Raw genomic sequence first — 23493 nt, 5'->3', positions numbered from 1 at the left:
ATTCCACTGTTCAACCACAGTTTCAGGGCCCGATGTGGAACTCTGACGTTGTTGACAATTCCTATATTGGATTCCTTGTGCTCTGTGTTATAGGCTCTTCCACTTGAACTAAGACAAAAAAAGGTGAATACAATTGTTTATTCTTTGACATATTTGCTGACTACTTCTTCCTGAAAATCATTGAGCTACTCTGTTGGTGAAATCGTTATAGGGGGCAGTTTCTTCAAGGTCAGCTCTGCTTGGGCTTCGGATCAATGCTGTGCTTCCTGGCAGTAAGGATAAAAAGGAAATCAGAGTAAATTACACTGTTCTCGTATTATACAAAAGAAGGCCACAAATTAGGTCTTCTGGAGAGACAAAATCTTTCCTAGTAATAAATCCTAGAAAATGTCTACTTAGTGAAAAAGAGAGAACGTGTTTTCTTACTGTAAATTTAAAGGATTATATAAACATTTCAACTCTTCTTAAGTTGTGATTCCCAAGGAAAGAAATTACCTTAATGACTCTTCATTTGTCACCTCCAGAAACAAGCAATTTGAGTATTTCTTTTATTATGCTGTATTAGAACTTCATTAATAAGGAAGCCTTACAAGTAGGCTATCATTTTTGGAAAAAGATCACACTGTGCTAAATAATGAGATATGGGAATACATTGAACAGCTTGACTTCTGCTGACTTTTACTTAAGAGTGTGAAGTGTTTTAAATTAGAATATGTTAGTATTGATGAAACGTGCACGAGGGGGAAAATAATTTAAAGGCTTTGTTCCATTTTGAGAGCTAGATAAATTGTATAATTTAAAAATAAATCACTGTGACCTGGCGGCAAGGAAACAACAACTCTCCTGTGCTGTCGGAGGGAGTGGAAATTGGGGCAGCCTTTTTGGAAGCCAATTCAGTAATACCTATCAAATTGGCAATGCATTTATTTGTTGATCTGGCAATTACACATACAGACTAGACTTTGCCCCTAGATAAACTTGTAAAAGTACAACAAAATAGAGTTAGAAGAGCATTCATTGTGCAGTATTTTTGAGATAACAAAAGGAAAAATTACAAATATAATCTGAATACACAACAATAAGAGAATGATTAAATCAAATGTATATCCATTCAACAGCACACCCTAAGCCATTAAGAAGTATAATGTAATTCTAGGTGTGCTCCGATAGAGGATTTCAGAATGGATTGGTAGGTAAATATGCCAGACATAGATCATTATACAGTAATCCCCCCTTATCTGTGGGGAATGCATTCCAGGACCCCCAGTGGGTGCCTGAAACTACAGATAGTACTGAACCCTATATGTACTGGGTTTTTTTTATACATACACATCTAAGATAAAGTTTATTTTATAAATTAGTCATAGTAAGAGATTAACAACAACAACTAATAATAAAATAGAACAATTATAACCAGACTGTAATAAAGGTTATGTGAATGTGGTCTCGCTCTCTCGAAATATGTTAGTGTACTGCATTCATCCTTCTTGCGATGATGTGAGATGATAACAGCCTTTAGGATGAATTGGAGGTGAGTGACACCGGCACCATGACATAGCATTCGGCTGCTACTGACCTTCTGATGGTACATCAGGAGGGTCATTTGCTTCTTGACTGGGTAACTGAAACTGAGGAAAGCAAAACTATAGGTAAAGGAGACTACCGTAATGTCTCTTTTGGATAATTTAAAAAGCAGAAATACCTGCATATGTAAATTATATAGATATATTGCTATTTACATCAATTTACATGTTGAAGACCCACATGCATCTTACCCATTGTGCACTGATTTAGATTTCAAAAGTAAATATGTAAGCATACTGCTTTGGCAGAGAGGGGTCCCAGATAGGGTTGGATCGCTGGATGCCTTTTTTTTTTTCCAATTTGATAATGTTCTATACAATTTGAATTTTTTAACCATGTACATTCAATACATTTGTTTTTTAAAAAATATCAGTGAGCGTTTTGAGTAAATCATTACTGTTGGGCTTCACTTTTATATACTTTAAAAAACTATTAAATACTATTTTACAAAATAAGAAAGCACTGTTGTTGAGTTGACCAAGATCGTGAAGCATGACAGACTCCATAGCACGTGAAGGACTGTGCTATTGTCAGGAAATCAACTCAAGTTGTCCACATCCTATTCGCATCACAAGCAGAAGTTAGCCATGCAGCCGTCTTCCCCATGTTAACAGTGCATCTCTTCTGCGTGTGGATCGATGTGCCTGGTGCCGGACAGTTGGAAACATCCTATCTACCCTTTCTGAGCAAGAAGAGTTAAAATCAGTTACTACAATTTTTTTCCTAGTCTGTTGTAATAGAACGAACTGCAAAACAAAGGCCTCTCTAAACATGCGTTATTGGATGGATCTAACTTTGATTCAGAATGGAGGAAAAAATGGGTTGCCTATTTCCCATACACGCTGTAGTTGAACACAGCAAACACTATTTTGGAGCCATTTCAAAAAGAAACAATAGCATGACTGGTTCTTGTTCTTTTGAATTTTTTCAGAATTGCGACTTCCGGTGAGCCCCTCTGTGTGTCTGGATCAGAGCATACAGTTGAAGCTGAGCACTCCGGGTCACCTTTTAAAAACAGCGAAGCCGCATATGGGGAAACCATGGGACTGGCAACGAGAACAGCTGTAAGCTAATCATTCTGAATTGTTATATCCAGCGTGCATTCTTGGAAACAGCTAACAAGAGAAAACCCCTGAAGATATCTAGGGGGTATTACATGTTTGAATTATTAGGTTCTGTTACATAAAATTTCAGCTATCTCTTCTTAATAAAGAACGCCATCATTGATTTTCTTCTAGACTAATTCAAACCTCTCTTGCCGTAGAATAAACATTTGGGTAAATAGGACTCTTATCTAGGAAGTTACATTAATGGAAATTGAATTTGAAGCCTTGACAATGGGAAACTATAAAATTTTAACTTCCATTTTATACTCAAATGGCATTGCCCTAGTCTATGAGTGTGGCTGAATGAATTTTTTTTCTTGTTAATATTTTTTGTATGGCTCCTAGAATCTAAGAAAGCAACTGCAGGTTACCAAATTATTTAAGTTATCTCCAGGGAAATGAATTTGTAACGTAGATAAATTATAGCGAAAAATTAAAAGATTTTCACTATCCAAGAGACAAAATAGTTTACTTCATCTAATTTTATAATAATTAGGTAGATTTCTACAGTTAATAGTATTTATTGAAGAATCATATGCATCTCCTGCTTACCTAGACTTCAAAAGTTGAAATAGCACGGTTTATATAAATACTGTGCAAAAAGCAAGTAATTAAACATTTTGGCATATTTTATGATGAAAGTATGCTTGTTTCATCACAAAATATTAATGTTAATTTTCTGTTGTAGACTGAAGTGTTATCTTCATACTTTATCCTTTAAATTAACCCGTAATTATCTGTGGTGACAGTTATTGGGTAGAATCAGACTAGTAGGGAACGTATTTTGGCATATTTTTGGTGACCCGTCCACTATTGAAAAGTATAATATTTTTTCTTGTCAAAGAGAAGATAGAGCAAAGGCAGGCCAGGGCAGGATGGGAAAAAATCTTCACTATTCCCTAAACTGTAATTTGCATTACTTCTGTTGTAATGGTACATACATGAACAATTTACATTTTTTAAATCTTTAAACCTTATTTTAGGTACTCTTTTCCTATCTTCCTTTCTCTTAAAAATTTTTTAATTAGTCTACCAGAGTGGAGAACTCTTACCAATTTGATCTCCTCTCTCTGTACCTGTATATCCCCTGGTAGCAATGCTAATGTGCATTGAAACTGTTTAAGAAAACCTACACATTGAAGGCGGGGGTCCAACAAAGAATAGATGAGTGTACAAAGCTTCAAGGTAATTTACAAATGACGTGTTTTAAGTAATGGAGCACTAACTATGCTGGTTTATTTTTTAGAAATCAAACAGCAGTCCTTGCTCCACATGAAATAATCTTCAGAACTGAAGAATTATCTGTGATTCTTAAAGCGTATGTGTTGGTGACATCCTTAACACCTTTGCGCGCATTCATTCATTCAACTGGCACAGTTTGGAATCCACCAAAGAAAAAACGCTTCACTGTCAAGGTAAAATTTCCGTCGAAGCTGTTATCTCTCTCAAAGTATACTGAAGATAAGTAAAGTGAGTTGAGCTGCCTTTCTCTGACCTTTATGATTATCGAATCCCATTGAAAAAAAAATTGCCTCATTTTATTGCTGCAAGTAGAGATTTTCATTTAATAGGTGCAGGTTCAAAAAGGAACTGGAAACAGCTTAACTCACTAGGGATCACAAAAGCTACATCTTGTGTTCTCAATTCATCATTTTAGTTCCATTCTTTGACCCATTACAAAGCTAATCCTCAGCTGTGTTCTGTTTTCTCGACTTTCCACTTAATCAAGAAAAACATAGCCATTGCAACAAATGAAAATAAAATTTTTCCCTTACGTTTTTTCTTCATTCTGACGAAGCAAAATGCCTATTTCATTACAATAATCTATGTGGAATATTTGCTGAGTGAAAAACAAAGCTCTCAAGTGTGCCTAAGCTAGCAAACCGTGACATAAAGCGTGATGAGAAAGTTTTCTGGGAAGAACTTAGTAACAACCACAAAACATTTAGTTATATAAGGTAACGGAGGTTACCTCAGTTGAAAATAAGGTCTAGTAACAACATATTGGGTAAATTTTAAGAAGTTTCCAATCCTATTTTATTTTTTAAGAAGATTTTATTTATTTGCGAGAGAGAGAAAGCACAAGTGGGGGAGGGGGCGAGGGAGAAGAAGAGCAGGGAGCTGGATGTGGGGCTCGATCCCAGGACCCTGAGATCATGACCTGAGCTGGAGACAGACCAGAACCCTGAGATCACGACCTGAGCTGAAGACAGATGCCTAAATGACTGAGCCACCCAGGCACCCCAACAAGTTTTCAATTTTAGAGAAATAATTGTTCAGAGGACAGGTAAGAGGAAATAGGAAGAAACTAAAAGAACACACAACGTATCTTAGCTTGTATGTTCTTTCAGTTTCTTCCCATTTTCTCATATCTGTCCTCTGAACAGTTATTTCTCTAAAATCAAAAATTTCTTCAAAGAACAAATACTACATGATCCTATTTATATGAGAATCTAAAATTGTCAAACTCACAGAAGCAGAGAATAGAACGGTAGTTACCAAGGGGCTGGGGGAAAGGGGAAATGAGAATGGATTGGTCAACTGGTACAAAGTTTCAGCTATGCAAGATGAGTATGCCCTAGAGTTTTATGGACAGCATAGTGCCTACAGTTAATAATACTAAGATTTGTTAAGAGAATAGAACTTTTTGGGGCGCCTGGGTGGCGCAGTCATTAGGCATCTGCCTTCAGCTCACGGCGTGATCCTGGTGTTCTGGGATCAAGTCCCACATTGGGCTCCTCAGCTGGGAGCCTGCTTCTTCCTCTCCCACTCCCCCTGCTTGTGTTCCCTCTCTCGCTGGCTGTCTATCTCTGTCAAATAAATAAATAAAAAATCTTTTAAAAAAAAGAGAATAGAACTTTTGTTAAGTGTCCTTATCACTAAATAATACATACATAAATACATACTTGGGAGGTAAAATCTGGAAGGAATAGATGTGATTATGGCTAGATTGTGGCAATGGTTTCATAGGTGTATCATCTATTGTATGTGTTAAATATATACAATTTTTTATATTTCAATCATAATAAAGTGATTTAAAAAAAAAAGAATGTACAAGTGCCTTTCATAGTTTCAAGAGATTCAGAAGTGACTGAACCTGATATTTTTCAGAATTTCTCTTATATAAACTACATTGTAAATTCTGGAAAATATTTCAGGGGTGAAAAATCTTTAAATGGCCCGTTAAGTATTGTCAATTAAAAAAAGATCAGCATGATAGAAGATACAGGTGCTATATTCCTTAGTATACTAGACGGCTGACATTTTAAGGAAATACTATTGATGACTTAAGTCTTAAGGGCACTTTATTTTAAGGACAATCATCAGGTGTTTTTTAGTTAATTATGGAAAAGTGGAATCAAATTTGGTTTGTCTTTCATGTTATCTCCCACTAGTCTTTACAGTGGTTGTTTATATTTCCCTAAGTACCTTTACATTATTTTCAAATTTCCCTTTCTATTAGGTTGAATTATATGAAACTGTTGATATTTTGTCATTTTTGTCCTACAAAAAATTGCAATTTCATATGATGCAACCTAATATTTGGAACTCAGGTACCGAGAGAGAAAACGAATCATATTCCTCAATTCATGTCACATCCAGGCATTCAACAAATGTTTACTCAGCACATTCCAAAATCCCCGTTCTTGTAGAATTGCAATAGCAGTCTGTCCAAGACTCCCACATCTATTGATGCAATCTCCTTTATCCCCATTCCCCATTCAATTCCCTTGCTCCTCAAAAGACCATCATTATATTGATTTAATGCATATCTTTTCATTTAGATGATCGTAAAATACGCAGTTTTGTTATGCATACATGTGCTTTTAATTTATGTAAATTGTATTGCATTAGAGATTTTTTTCTTTTACCTGTTTTATGTGTGCACTACATATTTTCAAGAAGGAAACAGTCACATTGTTATGTGTACACCTTCTGTGTTTCTTTTCATGGATGTACAGTGTTCTACATGTGTATTCGGTTACAGTTTACCTACCCACTCCTCCAATGATAGACAGCTTGATAGGTCCAACTCTAGGCCAAACCAAATAGCATTTCAAATGTACAAATTCTTAGATATGACTCTTTAGGAACCTGCATATTATTTTTCTGGAGAATATATACCTATCATGGGACTTGCTAGGTCATAGGATATGGGTTCACTTGATAGAATTAAATAATGCCAGCTTACCCTCCAGAAGGCCTGTATCAGTTTCTATGCCACAAGCAGTCTCGCCATGTTCTCACAACCTGCTCAACACTTGACCTTTCCAGTTGCAACAGGTGACAAGTGACATTTTACTCTTGCAAATTTGTTGTCTGTTAACTTTATCCATAATGTCCTCTGTTGGTCAGGAATCTTCAATTGATTATTCAAATTAATGTTTCCTTATAATTCCCGCTTTGGAGATTTAGTTCCAGGAATTGTTTCTTATCTCTAAGACATGGGGTGAGCTTCTCCACTTTCTTCTATTACCTTTATAATTTTTTCCGGGACATAAATATATTTTATTCAACTAGAGTTCACCTTTGTTCCAGATTTCTTTTTCTATATAATCAATTCTCACAGGCTAAAAACGCATCATTTCCCATGAATTAATATCACCTTTACTGTATAAGTTCCCATTTGTATATGAGGCTGCTTCTGAACTCTCTGTTCTGTTTCAGCTGGCCCACCTGTTTTTAGTATTTTGGCAATATACGTATATCTTTGTACCGGGCAGGGAGATTCCTCCTTTCTACTTTTTCTTTTCAAAATTAAATTAGCTATGTTGTACACATTTATTTCCTCATGCATATTTTAGAATATCAAGTATATTTTTAAAATCCTATAGTAATTTCAGTATATAATTACATTGAATTTGTAGTTTAATTTTTGAAGAATTGAATGTTCACATTATTAAGTCTCTCAGATCATTTTTTTCCTTTATTAGAGTTTAAAATTTTTTCTCCACAAAGATCTTATATGTTCTCACTTATGTTTATGTCTAGATTCCTTAGAATATTTGTCGATATTCTTTTTGAAATTATATTGTCTAATCAGTTATTATTAGGATAAAGAAATACTATTTTTGAAGTTGAACTTGTATTTGGTAAACTTGTTCCAATAATTTTACCATTATTACCATTGGGTGTGGGTTTTCAAGACAGACATTATTTTATCTGCAAATAAGGTCATGTTAATCTCCTCCTTTTTAATTCTTTCTTTTCTTTTCTTTCTTTCTTTCTTTCTTTCTTTCTTTCTTTCTTTCTTTCTTTCTTTCTTTCTTTCTTTCTTCTCTCTTTCTCTCTTTCTCTCTTTTCTTCCTCTACTAATTTTGGTCGGAACCTCCAGTACTATCTTTAAAGGTAGAAATGAAAGTTAAATATTCTCAAATTGTTCTTCATCTTAAAAGGAATGCAACTCAAGTTTCTCTATTAAGTAAAATGCTTGCAGCGGGTTCTTGGTTTTTAATCTTCACAATTCCTGCCAAAGTAATGAGAATAATATAACTAGCCACACTGTACCCATCATCATGTTACAACTATTGCAATATATGGGTAATTTTGTTTCCTCCGCACCCTCTCCACTCCCCTTCCCAGACAATAGTTTATTTTGAAACAAATCCCAGACATCATATGATTTCATTTGTAAACCTTTTTAGAGTGTAGCTTTGAGAGAGATGGATTTATAAACTTTACTAAGTTAAATAAGTTCCCTTCTATTTTTAGCTAGCTAGAAGCCTTTGCCATAAAAAGATTTTGAACTTTATAAATGCTTTTTTCTGCATTAATAAAATCATATGATTTTTTTTTCCTCCTCAAGTTTATTTTTATGATATATGACATTGCTAGATTTTCTTTTCATAAAACTTCCTTGCATCACTAAAATAAAACCTATGTGATTATTTGGGGCTATTTTTCAATACTCTGTTGAATTTCTTTAGTTATGATTTTTATGTCTATGTTCATAAATGATATGGACCTATAATCGTATTTTCTTATACTTCCCTTATCTGGTTTTTAGAGTTGAGATCACTGGATAAACTAAACTGGATAACTTTCACTCGTTTTCAGTTTTCTGGAACAACTTGTGTAAGCTAGGAATTACTTCTCCTAGTTGTTTGCAATATCTTCCTGGACTTGTTTCTCTTCTTATTGAGTGTTTCCAACTCGGGCCTGAAGTCTTTTACCTTTTAATTCTAGGAAATTTGTTTTCATTATTTTCGAGACATTTTTGCTCACTGTTTTTTCTTTCTTCTGTTGTCCAGATGTTGACCCCTTTGTTTCATGTGCTGATACCCCTTAAAAAGTATGCACATTTATTAATTTCTTATTTTATTTCCTCTTGTTTCCATTTAATGATTTCTCTTTTCACAGTTCATTTTGCTACTGTCTTCCAGTATTTCCTTGAGTATATGTTTTAAAAGATTTTATTTATTTATTTGAGAGAGCAAAAAAGAGAACATGGGTAGGGGTAGGGGGGCCTGGTGCAGAGGGAGAGGGAGAAGCAGGGAGCCTGACTCGGGGCTCGATCCCAGCACCCTAGGATCATGACCTGAGCTGAAGACAGATGCTTAACTGACTGAGCCACCCAGGTGCCCTTTCCTTGAGTATATTCATCATGCTTTTTTAAAAATTCCTAGTCCATTAGTTTTAGAGGTCAGTGTGCTACCCATTGTACCATGGTGCCCCTAGTCCGTTAGTTTAAGGAGCATCATATAAACCTTTTACTTTGTTGCCCTACTTTTACTTTGTTTGCCTCCTACTGGAGGTAGCTGTATTTCTCATGTGTCCCCTATTTTGTTCTTGGAGCTTCAGCTCCCCTGCAGATACTATTTATTCCAGCTGGTATGCTATTTGCAGAAGGCCAGTCCTGCAGGTGTAACCAAGGAGATGGTAGAGGATGAGTTCCACTCATCCTCAAGTGGAAAACCACTTTCAATCCTTTCCCTCTGCTGCCCCTCTAGCAGGTGGTTTCTCTGGTCAGAATTTCACTCCCTAAACTCTTAGGAAGTAAAGCCTTGGGAGGAGGAACTTCTCTCCATTATAATCCATCAAACTTGAGGTTTGAGAGGGAATGGGGGGATTGGTGAATGTCAGATGTTATATAATCTCACACCTCTCCTCATCAAGTCTTCATCCAAGCAGGACATTATCCCCCCCAAGTTAAGCAAGCTGTTTCCTGGGGTGGACTTTACATCCTGAACAGGAATGGAAGAAGCAGTGATTGTCCTTAGGGGATCACAGGGGAGAGGCAGGAGGAAAACAAGAACACTTCCCACCATCCTGTCCTCTCAGAGAAGCCTCTGGCACCCACCCTCCCCACACTCCAGGCGTCCTGTCCCTTGCCACCACTGGCCAAACCAGTTCAAAACAGCTTTCACAATCCCCTTCACACAGGTTTTTATTATTTGTTCTTTTGAAGCTTCCCACTCCCCGCCTTTTGTTTTTTGTTTTGTTTTGTTTAAGCATCACTTCTCCTAAGCCCAGTAGAAATGAAACACTTTTTTGTGTTAATTTTTATATACAGTAGACCGCCTTATCAGCACACTCGCTTTCCGCAGTTTGAGTCTGTCCCCGCCCCTCCCCCGCCCCCAAAGACTTCCGGAAGCAGATGATCCTCCTGATGGATCAGCGGAAGGTCCATAGTAGCCTAACACTAAGTCACAGCGCTACGTCATCGCTTCACTTCCTCCCTCACAGAAGTATTTAATCTCACCCCATCAGGAGAAGAAGGGTGAGTACAGCACAAGAAGATATTTTGAGAGGGCAGAGACCACATTCACATAACTTTTATTGCAGCCCACTGTTACAATTGTTCTATTTTATCATTAGTTATTGTTGTTCATCTCTTACTGTGCCTAACTGATAAGATAAACTTTCTTTCAGGTGAGTATGTATAAGAAAAAACATAGTATGTCTAGGGTTGGGTACTCTCCGCGGTTCAGGCATCCACTGGGGGTCTTGGTCATATCTCCCCTGTGGATAACGGGAGACTACTGTATTACCTGCAAATCAAGCATGAGAAAAGAAAGCTCTTTGTGATTTGGTTTTCTTTAGCTTTTCGCGCTTTAGTCACTACTTTGTTTCTTACTCACATCCTTGTCACGTCTGCAGGGCAGAGGCAAGCTGTAGGTGTAGCACAAAAGCATGCAGTTCTTGTCATTTACATCCTCTCCTTGGGATTTGTCTTTTCAAGATCTCGCCTGATTATTCTGGACAATACCGTTATTTGCCCTCAAAGGGAGGTAGTGCAGCTTCCTGGGTTAATGTGCCAGAGAGCGATTATTTCTTACGAGGTCAAAGTTATACTTGATGCTACAGAGAGATTTCTGAAAACAAGGGAGTATCTATCTACCCTTCAAGTGAAGTACTTACTGCTTCAGCGAAAACAAATGGATTATACTTATCTGTTAAATCACTTGACCATATTCCAAAATACTTCTTCTTCCTGATATTTTTAGATGTGAAAGATGCATGGAAATGGTTCTCAGTGCTAATGTGGAAGAGAAGATCCACTTTATTTCTTTTAATTTTTAAATGATTTTTATTATATTATGTTAGTCACCATACAGTACATCCCCAGTTTCCGATAAGATCCACTTTAAAGACTATGTGACATCAGGGGCGCCTGGGTGGCACAGTGGTTAAGCGTCTGCCTTCGGCTCAGGGCATGATCCTGGCGTTATGGGATCGAGCCCCACATCAGGCTCTTCCACTATGAGCCTGCTTCTTCCTCTCCCACTCCCCCTGCTTGTGTTCCCTCTCTCGCTGGCTGTCTCTATCTCTGTCGAATAAATAAATAAAATCTTTTAAAAAAATAAATAAAGACTATGTGACATCAAAGTTTTATTAAACACTGTTTTTAAATTCCACAAAACATAGTTGCGTGTGTGTGTGTGTGTGTGTGTGTGTGTGGAGTTCTCAATTCAAAGGCTGAGTGACTTAGTTAAATCAGTAGTGATTTATGCACAGTGCAGTGAGGCAAACCCACTAACCTGGTTATCAGTGGCCATTTATAGAATATCCTGGCAGCTAAAGGAGGTATGAAAGTAATAACAGATATAACTATGAGCTCATTTATTTCCAATTAGGTTTGCTGCTGAGATGCTTTCTCTACTAAAGCTTTGGAGAGATTTGAAAAATATCAAGAAATGCAAATTTGAGAAATAATGGCAGGTAGATGCTTTGTAAACTAAATTTTTCTAAACTCTCCTTCTATATAATAAAAATAATTTTGAATTTAAGTGTTAGGTGTTTCCAAAGGATGTTCAAATGTAAAAGAGGGGGAAAGATAGAAGAAGGGAAAGAAAATTAATAGCACATGTAACACGTGCTTACTATATCCTTTGATTCAATTTTAAAACAACCAATTTTGCTGCTAAGGCAATGTCATTTTCTTGGTGAATATAATAAATCCAATTTTAAGCGATATTTTATTCAAAAACTTCTTCCCTTAAAAAGCTTTCAATTCAATTATAAAACACTCCCATTTTATCTATGAATTCAAGAGTGGAACTCTTGCACAACCATCATAACTGTAACTTTTGGTCAAATACGTCCATGGCTGTCTTTATACACAGGTCATATAGATTAAGTGCAAAAAATGTCATAAATTTAAATTTGGCATTTACAGTAAAAAGCCACAATTTATCCCTTTATCCATTCTAGTTATCCAGCAGAGAGGAAACTCTCATATTTGTAACTTCTTTATGACATCTGGAGATTCTTTATACCTGTGATCATAGCAGACAGCTTTGATGAAAATGTGTTGCGGGAGTGTTTTGTGATTTGATTTCCATCAAAAGTCTTATTTTTTCTAGTTGAGACATAACTTAAATGAATTCATTGTTTGACCAGCCACCATCCCACATTTAAAGATGTTCATTTGTTGATATTCGGTATTCTAAAGTTATACAAAGATGATTCCTTGGATGTAATCAATTCTTGATAAATGTGTCTTGGGTTGAATTCCATCAAGGACCATTTAAAACATTTTTTTGAAGAAGGAAAATTGTCTTTATTTGGAGATGATATGCTCTTTTTAATTGAAGTGTAATCGACATACAGTTCTTCTTTGTTTCAGGTGTTTCTCTTAGTGATTTTTTTTAAGTTTCTTTTTTTTTTCTAATTTTTTGTTATGTTATGTTAGTCACCATACAGTACATCATTTTTGATCTAGTTTTTGATGTAGTGATCCATGATTCATTGTTTGCGTGTGACATCCAGTGCTCCATGCAATTCCTGCCCTCCTTAACACCCATCATCGGCCTATCCCAATCCCCTTCCCCCCCTCCCCTCTGAAGCCCTCAGTTTGTCTCCCAGAGTCCATAGTCTCTCGTGGTTCATTCCCCCTTCTTTTTACCCCCTCTTCATTCTTCCCTTCCTTCTCCTACGGATCTCCCTGCTATTTCTTATGTTCCATAAATGAGTGAAACTATATGATAATTGTCTTTCTCTGCTTGACTTATTTCACTTAGCATAATCTCCTCCAGTCGCATCCATGTTGCTGCAAATGTTGGGTAATCGTTCTTTCTGATGGCTGAGTAATATTCCATTGTATATATGGACCACATCTTCTTTATCCATTCGTCTGTTGAAGGGCATCTCAGCTCCTTCCACAATTTAGCTATTGTGAACAATGCTACTATGAACATTGGGGCACATATGGCCCTTCTCTTCACTACATCTGTATCTTTGGGGTAAATACCCAGTAGTGCAATTGCTGGGTCATAGGGTAGCTCTATTTTTAACTTTTTGAGGGACCTCCACACTGTTCTCCAAAGTGGCTGTACCAACTTACATTCCCACCAACAGTGTAAGAGCTTTCCCCTTTCTCCACATCCTCTCCAACATTTGTTGTTTCTTGCTTTGTCAATTTTTGCCATTCTAACTGGCATAAGGTGGTATCTCAATGTGGTTTTGATTTGAATTTCCATGCTGGCTAATGATGTTGAACATTTTTTTATGTGTCTGTTAGCCATTTGTATGTCTTCATTGGAAAAGTGTCTGTTCATATCTTCTGCCCATTTTTTTATTTGATTATTTGTTTCTCATGTACTGAGTTTGAGAAGTTCTTTATAGATATCGGATACCAGCCTTTTATCCATAGTTTCATTTGCAAATATCTTCACCAACTAAATACAACATCCTTTCCTGATTAAAACCCTTCAGAGTGTAGGGATAGAGGGTACATTCCTCAATTACGTAAAAACCATCCACAAAAAGCCTACAGCAAATATCATTCTCAATGGGGAAAAGCTGAAAGCCTTTCCCTTAAGATCAGGAACAGGACAAGGATGGCCACTCTCGCCATTATTGTTCTGCATAGTACTAGAAGTCCTTGCAACAGCAATCAGACAACAAAAAGGAATAAAAGGTATTCAAATCGGCAAAGAAGAAGTCAAACTGTCTCTCTTCGTATCTTAGTGATTTGAGACTTTTATATTTTATGAAATGACCCCCATGCTAAGTCTAGTTACCAGCATCATTTAAAAATGTTTAAGTGTGTGAAGAAATTGCCCAAATATATTTAATCCCTAACCATCCTAACTTAGCTTATATATTTAGCAATGGTCCTCCAGTGGCCTTCCGGCAAATGCAATAGACAGATGTCGTTGTTTGAATTTCTGGACAGGGCCGCTCTGATAGAAAGGGGAAAACATGGGGCACTGAAGCTTTTCCTTAAGTCAGTATCTGTAAGAATTATTTCCCGTGGAAACCCAAGTTTTAAAGCAAGCTCCTGCCCAGGACAAGGCTCTAAATCACCAGCTCTCCACCACCACCGCGGTGGCCTTTGGGGGTTCATTCTTCTATCTCCACTGCCTGCAGTTTCCTCTCACTTCTGGGAGATCAGCAAATGTGCACAGAGGAGAGCATGAACCTTGGCAAAGCAAGGGATGTTGTTATTTACAAATACCCTTTTTAAAGAATGCATATATCTCTTACTCCATTTTGGAAACATAACACAGTTGCAGGGATGAAGTTAGCCTCATTTGTCATTGGTATTTATGCAGGACCTTTCATAATGTCGGGTGAGATTGCTCATATATTCCCAGGGTAAAAATGAGTAATGCCTCTGGATGCAGGTTAAAGTTATAGTATGGTTTGTCAACCTTAGGAAGTGTTCTTCTGATCTTCATTTTACGTCTAAAACTGCAGACTATGGACCTGACCTTGTAAAAGACTTTTTCACTGAGCATCTGGCCCTTCTGCAGGCCCTGGAGATTTATGTCAGCTTGTAGAAAGAATGTGAATAAAAGGCTGCTCTCGGGAGTTTGTAAAATGAGTTGATGTATTACTTAATCTACTCTTACTTGGATTAAAGTTAAAAATTGCATCAGGGTGTTCATTTTAAAGTTTGATATTATATGAATAAAAATAATAGGTAACAAGCATAAAATTAAATAAACATGTGGCCAAAGCTGACACAATAAAAACTAAATAATAATTGAAAAGTAAAACATATCTAACACACTGATGTTAAATGTTATTTTAGAAATATATTTGCTCTAGAAAAAGAATGATTGTTTTGCAACTATACATGATTTTTAAATAATTTTATTATTATGCACTAATACTGTTGATGGCAACTTTGTCTCTGATTTTGAAAATTTTCTTTCACTCATTCATTTCATTTACTCATTCCTAGCTTTGTTCCATAAAAGGTTTGTTAGGTAATTATGTACATTCATTAATTCTTAATACTGCACCTGGATTATTATCCTAAATAGGAAGAGAATTATTCATTAATCATAGTCATGTTTATTTGATCAAAAATGATCATTTAAACATGTGACCATAAGCTTTGGAACAGCAAGCAATGTGTCTATATCCCTAGAGCCTTGGAAAATGCCAGGCACACAGCAGACACTTAAACAATGTTTGTCAATGAATGGTTGTCTATCATTATCATTTTTGTTAAAGATATCTCATTAAAACATGCAAAAAAACTTCCATTTTGGTGAAATAGATTTAAGAATAGGTCTGCAGGGGGCACCTGGGTGGCATAGTCGTTAAGCGTCTGCCTTCGGCTCAGGGTGTGATCCCAGCGTTCTGGGATCGAGCCCCACATCAGGCTCCTCCGCTAGGAGCCTGCTTCTTCCTCTCCCACTCCCCCTGCTTGTGTTTCCTCTCTCGCTGGCTGTCTCTCTATGTCAAATTAATAAATAAAATCTTAAAAAAAAAAAAAGAATAGGTCTGCAACAAAAGCTAAATGTGATGAATTTACCTATAACATCTCTGTTAATTCAGACCTGTCTTATCTGAACTAATGTAGTGAACTGATTAATATATGCAAATAAAATTAGCTAGTATGTACGCATTATATATATATTACATACATATAAAATGTGTTACAATGACAACATCATGTAAAACTTAACCCTAATAAATAAATTTGCTAATTATTGTTTCCTTTAAAACTAAAAAACTGATGGGCAAGTATAAATTATATATCCGGAAATTAGCTATATTATAGCTAATATACAGGGATTTCAGTGTGAAATTAAGGGAGGTAAATTAATTCCTTCAGAATGTTTGAAAGATGGACAGGGAATTTCTCAGAGGCATTTGGATGATAGGATGTGTATTTCCTTCTCGCCTTCGCCGGTCTTGTTCAAAGCCCTCTTTTCTCTGGCGCCATCTAGTGGATGTCTGTGTGAGGGTGAGAAAAGGGTCCCGATGAGGACTTGGCAAAGATCGTTACTTCTCCAAACTGGAGCCTAGGAATCTGGCATATGGACGTCATGGAAACTCATAAATTAGTTAATGCAGGCTCATCCAGCATGGGAGCGTCGCTCGGATTTGTTACACCTCGCTGATCGTAAGTTAAAAGATAAAGATAAAATAAAGACAAAGATAAGATACAGAGTGTTTAGAGCAAAAAATGAGCATGAAAAAAGTACTAATATAAGCAATGTTTCAAGTATTTTAATCATCCACAGATGCGTAGATTATAGATCAGCTGTAAGGCCTTCCTTTACTATCCTCCATCCAATAAAGAATGTTAAGATGGAGCTTTGGGTAATAGACCCATAAATTAAGGCAAAACTCTATGATCTTCCTGAATTTTTCCACCTCTGTGCAGGCACTTAGAGAGCTACTAAATTTAATTTTATAAATCTTGATTCCTAGATTTTGACAACAATTCTCACCTGAGTTTTCCATCACTGTGTAATAGTAAATATCTTCTGAGGGCAGGAAAATATGTTGGGAGGGAAAAAAATCAGATAGTGTCAGCAAAGAATCAAGAGAACAAAAACAAAGAAGAAAAATGTATTGGCCCAAATGTGCTTAAAATCCTTGAAAGAAGAGATTACGTTTATTTATTTATTATTTTATTTAAAAAGGAAACAAACCTTTAGTGCCTGACACAATACCTAGTACTTAGAAGACAGGGGAAGAGAAATGGCTCGGAATAGAGATTCCACTCATCAAATTGTTGAAAAAATAATTAGTAATAAAATAACCCCTTTATAAAGAGGTATGTGAATGCAAAGTAATAACAGTGAAGAGAACAGCAATAAATGTCTCAAAAATTAATGACTTCAATGCGTAAGTTTATTATAAAATATTTACCCAGTGGAGAAGACAGATGATATTTACAATTTTACTTTGGTTATGGAAACAAAATGATTTTCCACCAGTAGATTTTTAAGTTTATTACATGTTCACCATTTTAAACATTTCTGTTAAAAATTTCCTTTATTCTTTGAGCTCTACCTCAAAGACTGTGACAAATTCTAAATATGAAATATCCCCAAATTTGCCAACTAGGTAAAACTGATTTGTCTGATAAAAGGAGACCGACTTTTGCTCCCTTCAGGAGAAAATCTGACTTGCATTTGTCTTATGTGATTTATGCATCGTAAGTTTAAAATGAAATACAACCTTTTCCCTCCCATATATTAAAACGTGGTTTCAAATTTGAAAGAAACAGCAGTCTTTTGTCACCGAGGAAACGCACACAGCTATGAGATAAAGCAAAACAAGAATACCTTATTGCCCCCAAGTGATCTTTTCCGATATTGCACTAACAGCCTGAGCTGTCCAACACTGGAAGGAAAAAAAGGCAAAAATGCTTAGACAGCAGCACTTTGTCCCTTTTCTTTCATTGGATTATACACATTTATTTTTAAAACATTATTTGGTGATCCCCCTTGCGGTAGGATGGTTATATTGCTACGCAGAAATTCTGAATGGTGATAAATTTTCAGTGCCATTTAAATTGCCTGGCCCACAAAACTATTTGGAATGCTTTCAGCATTTGTCAGTCATCGGACATCGTTTTTCCATTTAAGGCAATTTTGTGATAAATAGGTTCTTTTTAATTATCGTAAAGTTAGCATTAGCATTTTAGACTTAGGATCTGAAAATGCATTACTTTAACCATTATCTTTTGTGTGTACGTCTGTTTGAATTCAACCTGAACCTCAAATTGGCGGTTAACTCGATTTCCTTCGAATTATGTAAATGACCTAATATTGTGATATGGAACTGAAAATGTGTCTCATTTTTCTGCGTGCGGCTAAGGCGGATGGATTCTTTCACAGGATTCGGCACACATGCATCCTGCTTCGTTCTATATCTACTGCAAGATACAGATAGATTTCCTTGCTCTTGTCAGTGCTGTCTCTGTGGAGCATTGGCCTGATTCACTCATTCTCTGACTTCCCTCTTTCCTCATACGGAGCATCCTCAGAACCAACACTCTATCCTCTTTGTCTTATAATAGCTGGTCCTCTCATCCCACTGCCAGACTTATGAAAGCAGTTCTTAGAAGCTCTATGAAGCAGGTCTTTAAAATTTGGAGCAAAAGACTGCAGACAGGAGAGGAAATCCCAGGTGTTCCTCTGTGTTTCTATATCCAGATGCTGTGTGTCTTCCTCTCTAAACCAGCTTTGCCATTCCTGGTCTCTGCTCTTCCAGAATCCAATAGTTCCAAGTACCACAGCCTCCACTACCTGTTTAAAGAAGTACTGTACTGGGGCACTTGGGTGGCTCAGTCGGTTAAGCGGCCAACTCCTGATCTTGGTTCAGGGTTGTGAGATCCAGCCATGTATTATTGGGCTCAATCCTGGGTGCAGAGCCTGCTTGGATTCTCTCTCCTCCTCTCCTTCTCCTTCTGCCCCTCCCGCCCCACTGTCTCTCAAAAAAAGTATGTACTAAAGTGATTTCTACCCAAAATTTTATTCCAGATGTATTTGAAAGGTATGAGAATTTTCCCATGTGCTTGATTACCCAAACCATCTACATAAAGAGTATGTATTCAAGTCACAAAGAGTGAAATCATTACTCTAAACTTGGAAGTCACAGAGGAAACACAGTATGCTAAGGAAATATATTACATTTTCATGCTTTCAGTGAGTTACTGTTACAGTGAAAAGAAATGTGATTTTAAAATATGAATAGAACAATGATGACATCTTTTCAGTCTGAGTGATAAGCAAATATCTGGTTGTACTTTTACTCTGAAGGAAAGAGAATTAAATCACTAGGACTGTATCTGTAGTGCTGGATCTGCAAGACTAAAGTGAAAATCCCAAGGCATGATGACGTCTAGGAGCCTGGGGGTGGAAGTTCACTAGGAATGTTCTTGTACCAACAGTCCAACCTCAGGCAAGTCTTTCAATCTCTCCAAACTACTTCTTCTATCTATAAAATAGGAATAATTTGCAATGGGTTAAGCGAAGTTTTTCATTCCTTCTGCAGATATATACTAGGGACGTCCCATATGCTAGACTTGTGTTAGGTTGCTGTGATATAGTAATAAACAAGACCAAGTTCCTGCCCATGTGGAGTTTATTCTTATATGGAATATGAAATACAAATACATATCCTATATGTATATGAAATACAGATAAAGAGCTGTTGTACACATACAAACAAATACAGATAATTACAGACTTTCTAAAAGATTTATTTATTTGAGAGAGAGAAGGAGAGCTGAGCAGGGAGGGACAGAGGGAGAGGGAGAGAGTCTGAAGCAGACTCCGTGCTGAGTGTGGAGCCTGACGATGGGGCTCGATCCCACGACTCTGAGATCGTGACCTGAGCTGAAACCAAGAGTCAGTCACTTAACCAATTGCACCACCCAGGTTAATTACAGATTTTTACACTGATAATTTTACCACCCGATAATTACAGGTCTTTGATATAGCTAAGAATGAGATGAATAAGGGTGACATGTAGAAAGTAACTGGGTTGCCCACTTTATGAGAGGTAGAAAGATCTCCCTGACTAGGTGACATTTGGGTGAAGTGGCATTTGAAGAGCTAGTGATGAAACATTCCCAACAAGTGGAGAATTCCAACGTCTTGAGGTAGGATGGTCCTTGCACATGCAGAGAACATCCCAGGAACTGAAAGTGTATTATATTGAACAAAAAGAGGGTGGCAGTGAGGAGGTAGGAAAGAAAGGCGAGAGCCAAATCATGCAGAACTTATAGGCCAAGTAAGGAATTTGAATATTTTTCTGGGGGCAAAGGGATGCCACTGAAAGATAGTGAGCAGGGGGATGCCATAATTTGATTTACCTTTTCAAGTCGACTCTGCTGCTGTGTGGAGAACATATTGAAGAGGATTGTGAGAGCAGGCAAAGCTATTCGGGTGTCCAGGTAAGAAGGTTGGTAACTTGGACTAGTTGGTGAGGTGGTGCCTGCAGAAGGAGAGAAGTTTCTACTTTTGGGAGGGAGAAACGAGCTTTGATGATGAGTTGAGAAAGAGGACAGAGATGGCTCAAAGATGACTCTTCAGCCGTTATTTGAATGGTGATGTCATTTCCTGAGCTGGATCAGATGGAAGGGAGTAGGACCGAGAAATCTGAAATGAGGAAGTGGAGAGGGAGCTGGGAGAGGGGTCTCACAGCTGCTGACCTCTGTGCAGGGTCGCACCCATTCGTCTGCTTCTTAGGCCTCCTGTGCTCTGTACCCTACCTGAGGGCCCTACACAGAAAAATTCTCACCTTGGGAATTTGGTGTTTCTTTACCCATTCACTTCCTCTCCTGCTTTTCTTCTCCCCATTCCCCTCTCTCTCCTGCTCTTTCCAACAGAGGTAGCCTGTCACTTTTGCATGCACTTCCTACTGTGACAAGACAGGTCCCATGTGTCCAGAGTCCCATTATTGTAAAAACAACCTGGACAGAAGTGCCTGTTTCTCAGACACCATAGGCTCAAGGGTCATTTTCAAATAGATGGGGCCTCGAATAGTAAGTAGTTTCCTTTGAGGATCATAGGGTTGTCAACTATGCTATATTCAGACAAGAAGGGGAGAAGAGAATGCTTAGGAATCTGCTCACCCTAGAAGGGGTTGAATTTATTCAGTGTCGGGGATGGAAGTCAGAGTGAAGTTGGAGGGGTTTGAAATGGAGAAGCCAAACCAGAAGCAGCAGGCATGACACTGCACTCAGCACAGAGAATAAAGGAGCAGGAAGTGCTTAGATCACCCTCTCGTTCACATGGGAGCTTTATGAGAGAAAGAGACGCAGACTCCGTGCCAGAAAGAGAAAAAAGTAAGATATAATGTGAACAAATAAACAAACAAAAAGCAAATTGAAGTAGTTGGCTCTTGCTCCATAATAAATCACCCCCCGGTTTCGTGACTTTAAATAGCAAGTATGTATTGATTGTTCTGATTCTGTGGGTTGGCTGGGCAGGCTTTGCTGACTTCTGTGGCTCAGCTGAGGTGGAATGGGCTAGCCTGCTTCACTTACATGGCTGGCTGTTGGCCTGGCATTAGCATGTGTTTCTCATCAACCAGCTACCCAGTGTTCTTTCATAGGGTGATAGTGTCAGGTCCCCAGGAATAGCTAGTGAGCAAACCCCAAAGACCACGTTCTCTTGAAGCTTTTGTTTGTGTAGTGGGCTGGATGGTTGCTCCCAAAAAAATATGTCTATATCCTAACCTATGAACCTATGAATGTGACCTTATTTGGGAAAAGGGTCTTGGCAGATATAATTAAGGATCTCAAAATGAGATCATCCTGGATTATCCACGTGGGCCCTAAATCCAATAACACATATCCTTATAAGAGAAAGGCAAAGGGAGATTTGGCACAGACAGAAAAGGAGAAAGTCATGTGAAAATGGAACAGAGATTATAGTTATATACGCTCAAGCCAAAGAAAGCCTACAGCCACCAGAAGCTGGAAGAGGTAAGGGACAGATTGTCCTCTAGATCCTGGAGAAGGAATGTGGCCCTGCCAACACCTTGATCTTAGACTTTTGGCCTCCAGAACTGTGAGATAATAAATTTCTATTATTTTAAAGCACCAGGTTTGAAGTAACTTATTACAGTAGCTTTAGGAAATGAAAACAGTTTGCATCACATTTGCTAATGTTCCATTGACCAAAGAACTTCACAGAGCAAACCCAGGATTCAAGAGGTGAGGAAGGAGACTTCCTCTGGATGGGAGGAAGTGTAAGTCACAAGGCAAAGATGCGGAGGGGGCCGTGCCCCCAGGGGTGGGAAGAATTTGTGGCCAGTTTTTCCAAATTGCCACACCAACGTAAAGAAGGATTTTCACATTAGAGCAGATTGTCAGCAGGTTTCACAGGATTGAATTTATTTAGAATAGAGAACAGGCAAGTTTTTAAATTAGGGACAGGAGACAGTGAAAGAAAGGAAGGGAAGAATATTTTATCTGATGGCATCTCAGATGAGAATGAAGCCTCTAATAGTTGTGTGTTCTTCATCAAGTAAGGTGGAGAAACAATATAATCTCCCCATAAAAAATTGGTGGGGAATCAATGTGTTTCATCTGTATCCTACTGTATACATGAGGTTTTTGTGTTAGATCATGGAGTCAAAAACAGCTCAAAGGAGAAGCAGTGTTGACTACTCAATAATGGTCCATAATCAATTCAGCGCACTTGTATTCCACAATTGTTTTGAGGATACCTGTGTGTTGCGCAGTGTACAGAGAGATTCAAAAGAGAAACGTTGGTTCTTGCTTTCCAGGAGCCCTCCAGTGAGGCAGAGAGAGGGAGAAAGACACTTATACATAACTGTAAGAGCAGATTGTAATAAATGGCTGAGTTGCTGGGTCACAAGGAGGAGAAAATTATTCAGCTGGAGGAAAGTAAGGTAGGTTTCACAAAATAGGTGGCATTTTAGCTGAGCTTGGAAAGATGTGTAGTGTTTCTTTAGAAATGGGGAGGGGACATTTACATTTACTTTGGAAAGACATCATGAAGCAAGGGAACATAGGTTATAGTCTCAGAAGTATGAGCAGTCATTTCTTTGGCTACAACATGTGTGTATGTCCAGGTGGGAGAAATCCTAGGGTAGCCTGCAGTGGGAGAGATAGAGAAAAAAGAAAGGGAAAAAGGCAAAGGATTTGTGGAGTAGAGGAAACCAGAAAAGATGTGTTAGAGTCATAACCTGAAGAGCTCGAATCTCATGCACTGTAAAATGTAAAATGACCCCATTGTCATTTTATATTTCTTTATGTATTTTCATATATGATCTCATTTGTTGCTTTTAAGAATCCTGAGGGTTAGGGTGATACGTTTATATCCATTCTATGGATGAAGAAATGAGGATTCATGATTTAATAGAGATGACAGAACTAATAAAGGTGATTAGGATTAGGACTCAGATCTCCAGTGAACAAAATCCCTCTTAATTATGGCTTAACTACTTGCGGTATTAAACAGTGCTTGGTATGCCCTCCATAAAGCATATTGACTGCTAAACCCAAGAACTCAACGCCTGAGGCAAGCATTTGTATGCTTACTGCAAAAAGAAATAGACTGACTTCTGTAAAAGCAAAAGTTGAATATTTATAAAGGAATCAGTCTGGAAAAATTTCTTGGAAACA

The 23493-nt window shown here is 37.6% G+C and overlaps 1 protein-coding gene across 3 annotated transcripts in view; it reads left to right on the top strand.

The window, feature by feature from the left end:
* Nucleotides 1-23493, top strand: part of CPED1 (cadherin like and PC-esterase domain containing 1) — a 261484-nt gene that overhangs the window by 88358 nt on the left and 149633 nt on the right. For all 3 annotated transcript variants that reach the window (XR_006778640.2, XM_087860862.1, XM_045792760.2), the window contains 2 exons: nucleotides 2516-2648; nucleotides 3937-4105. Coding sequence is in view for 2 of the 3 variants with exons in the window: in XM_087860862.1 (XP_087716988.1) it covers nucleotides 2516-2648; nucleotides 3937-4105 (302 nt within the window). In the remaining variant the exon portion in view is untranslated. The remainder of the gene's footprint in view (nucleotides 1-2515; nucleotides 2649-3936; nucleotides 4106-23493) is intronic.

Source organism: Ursus americanus, chromosome 3 (assembly GCF_024610735.1).
Source record: "Ursus americanus isolate L20-20 chromosome 3, mUrsAme1.1.p, whole genome shotgun sequence".
In the NCBI taxonomy this organism is placed as follows: Eukaryota; Metazoa; Chordata; class Mammalia; order Carnivora; family Ursidae; genus Ursus; species Ursus americanus.
This window is presented reverse-complemented; position numbering and strand designations above follow the sequence as displayed.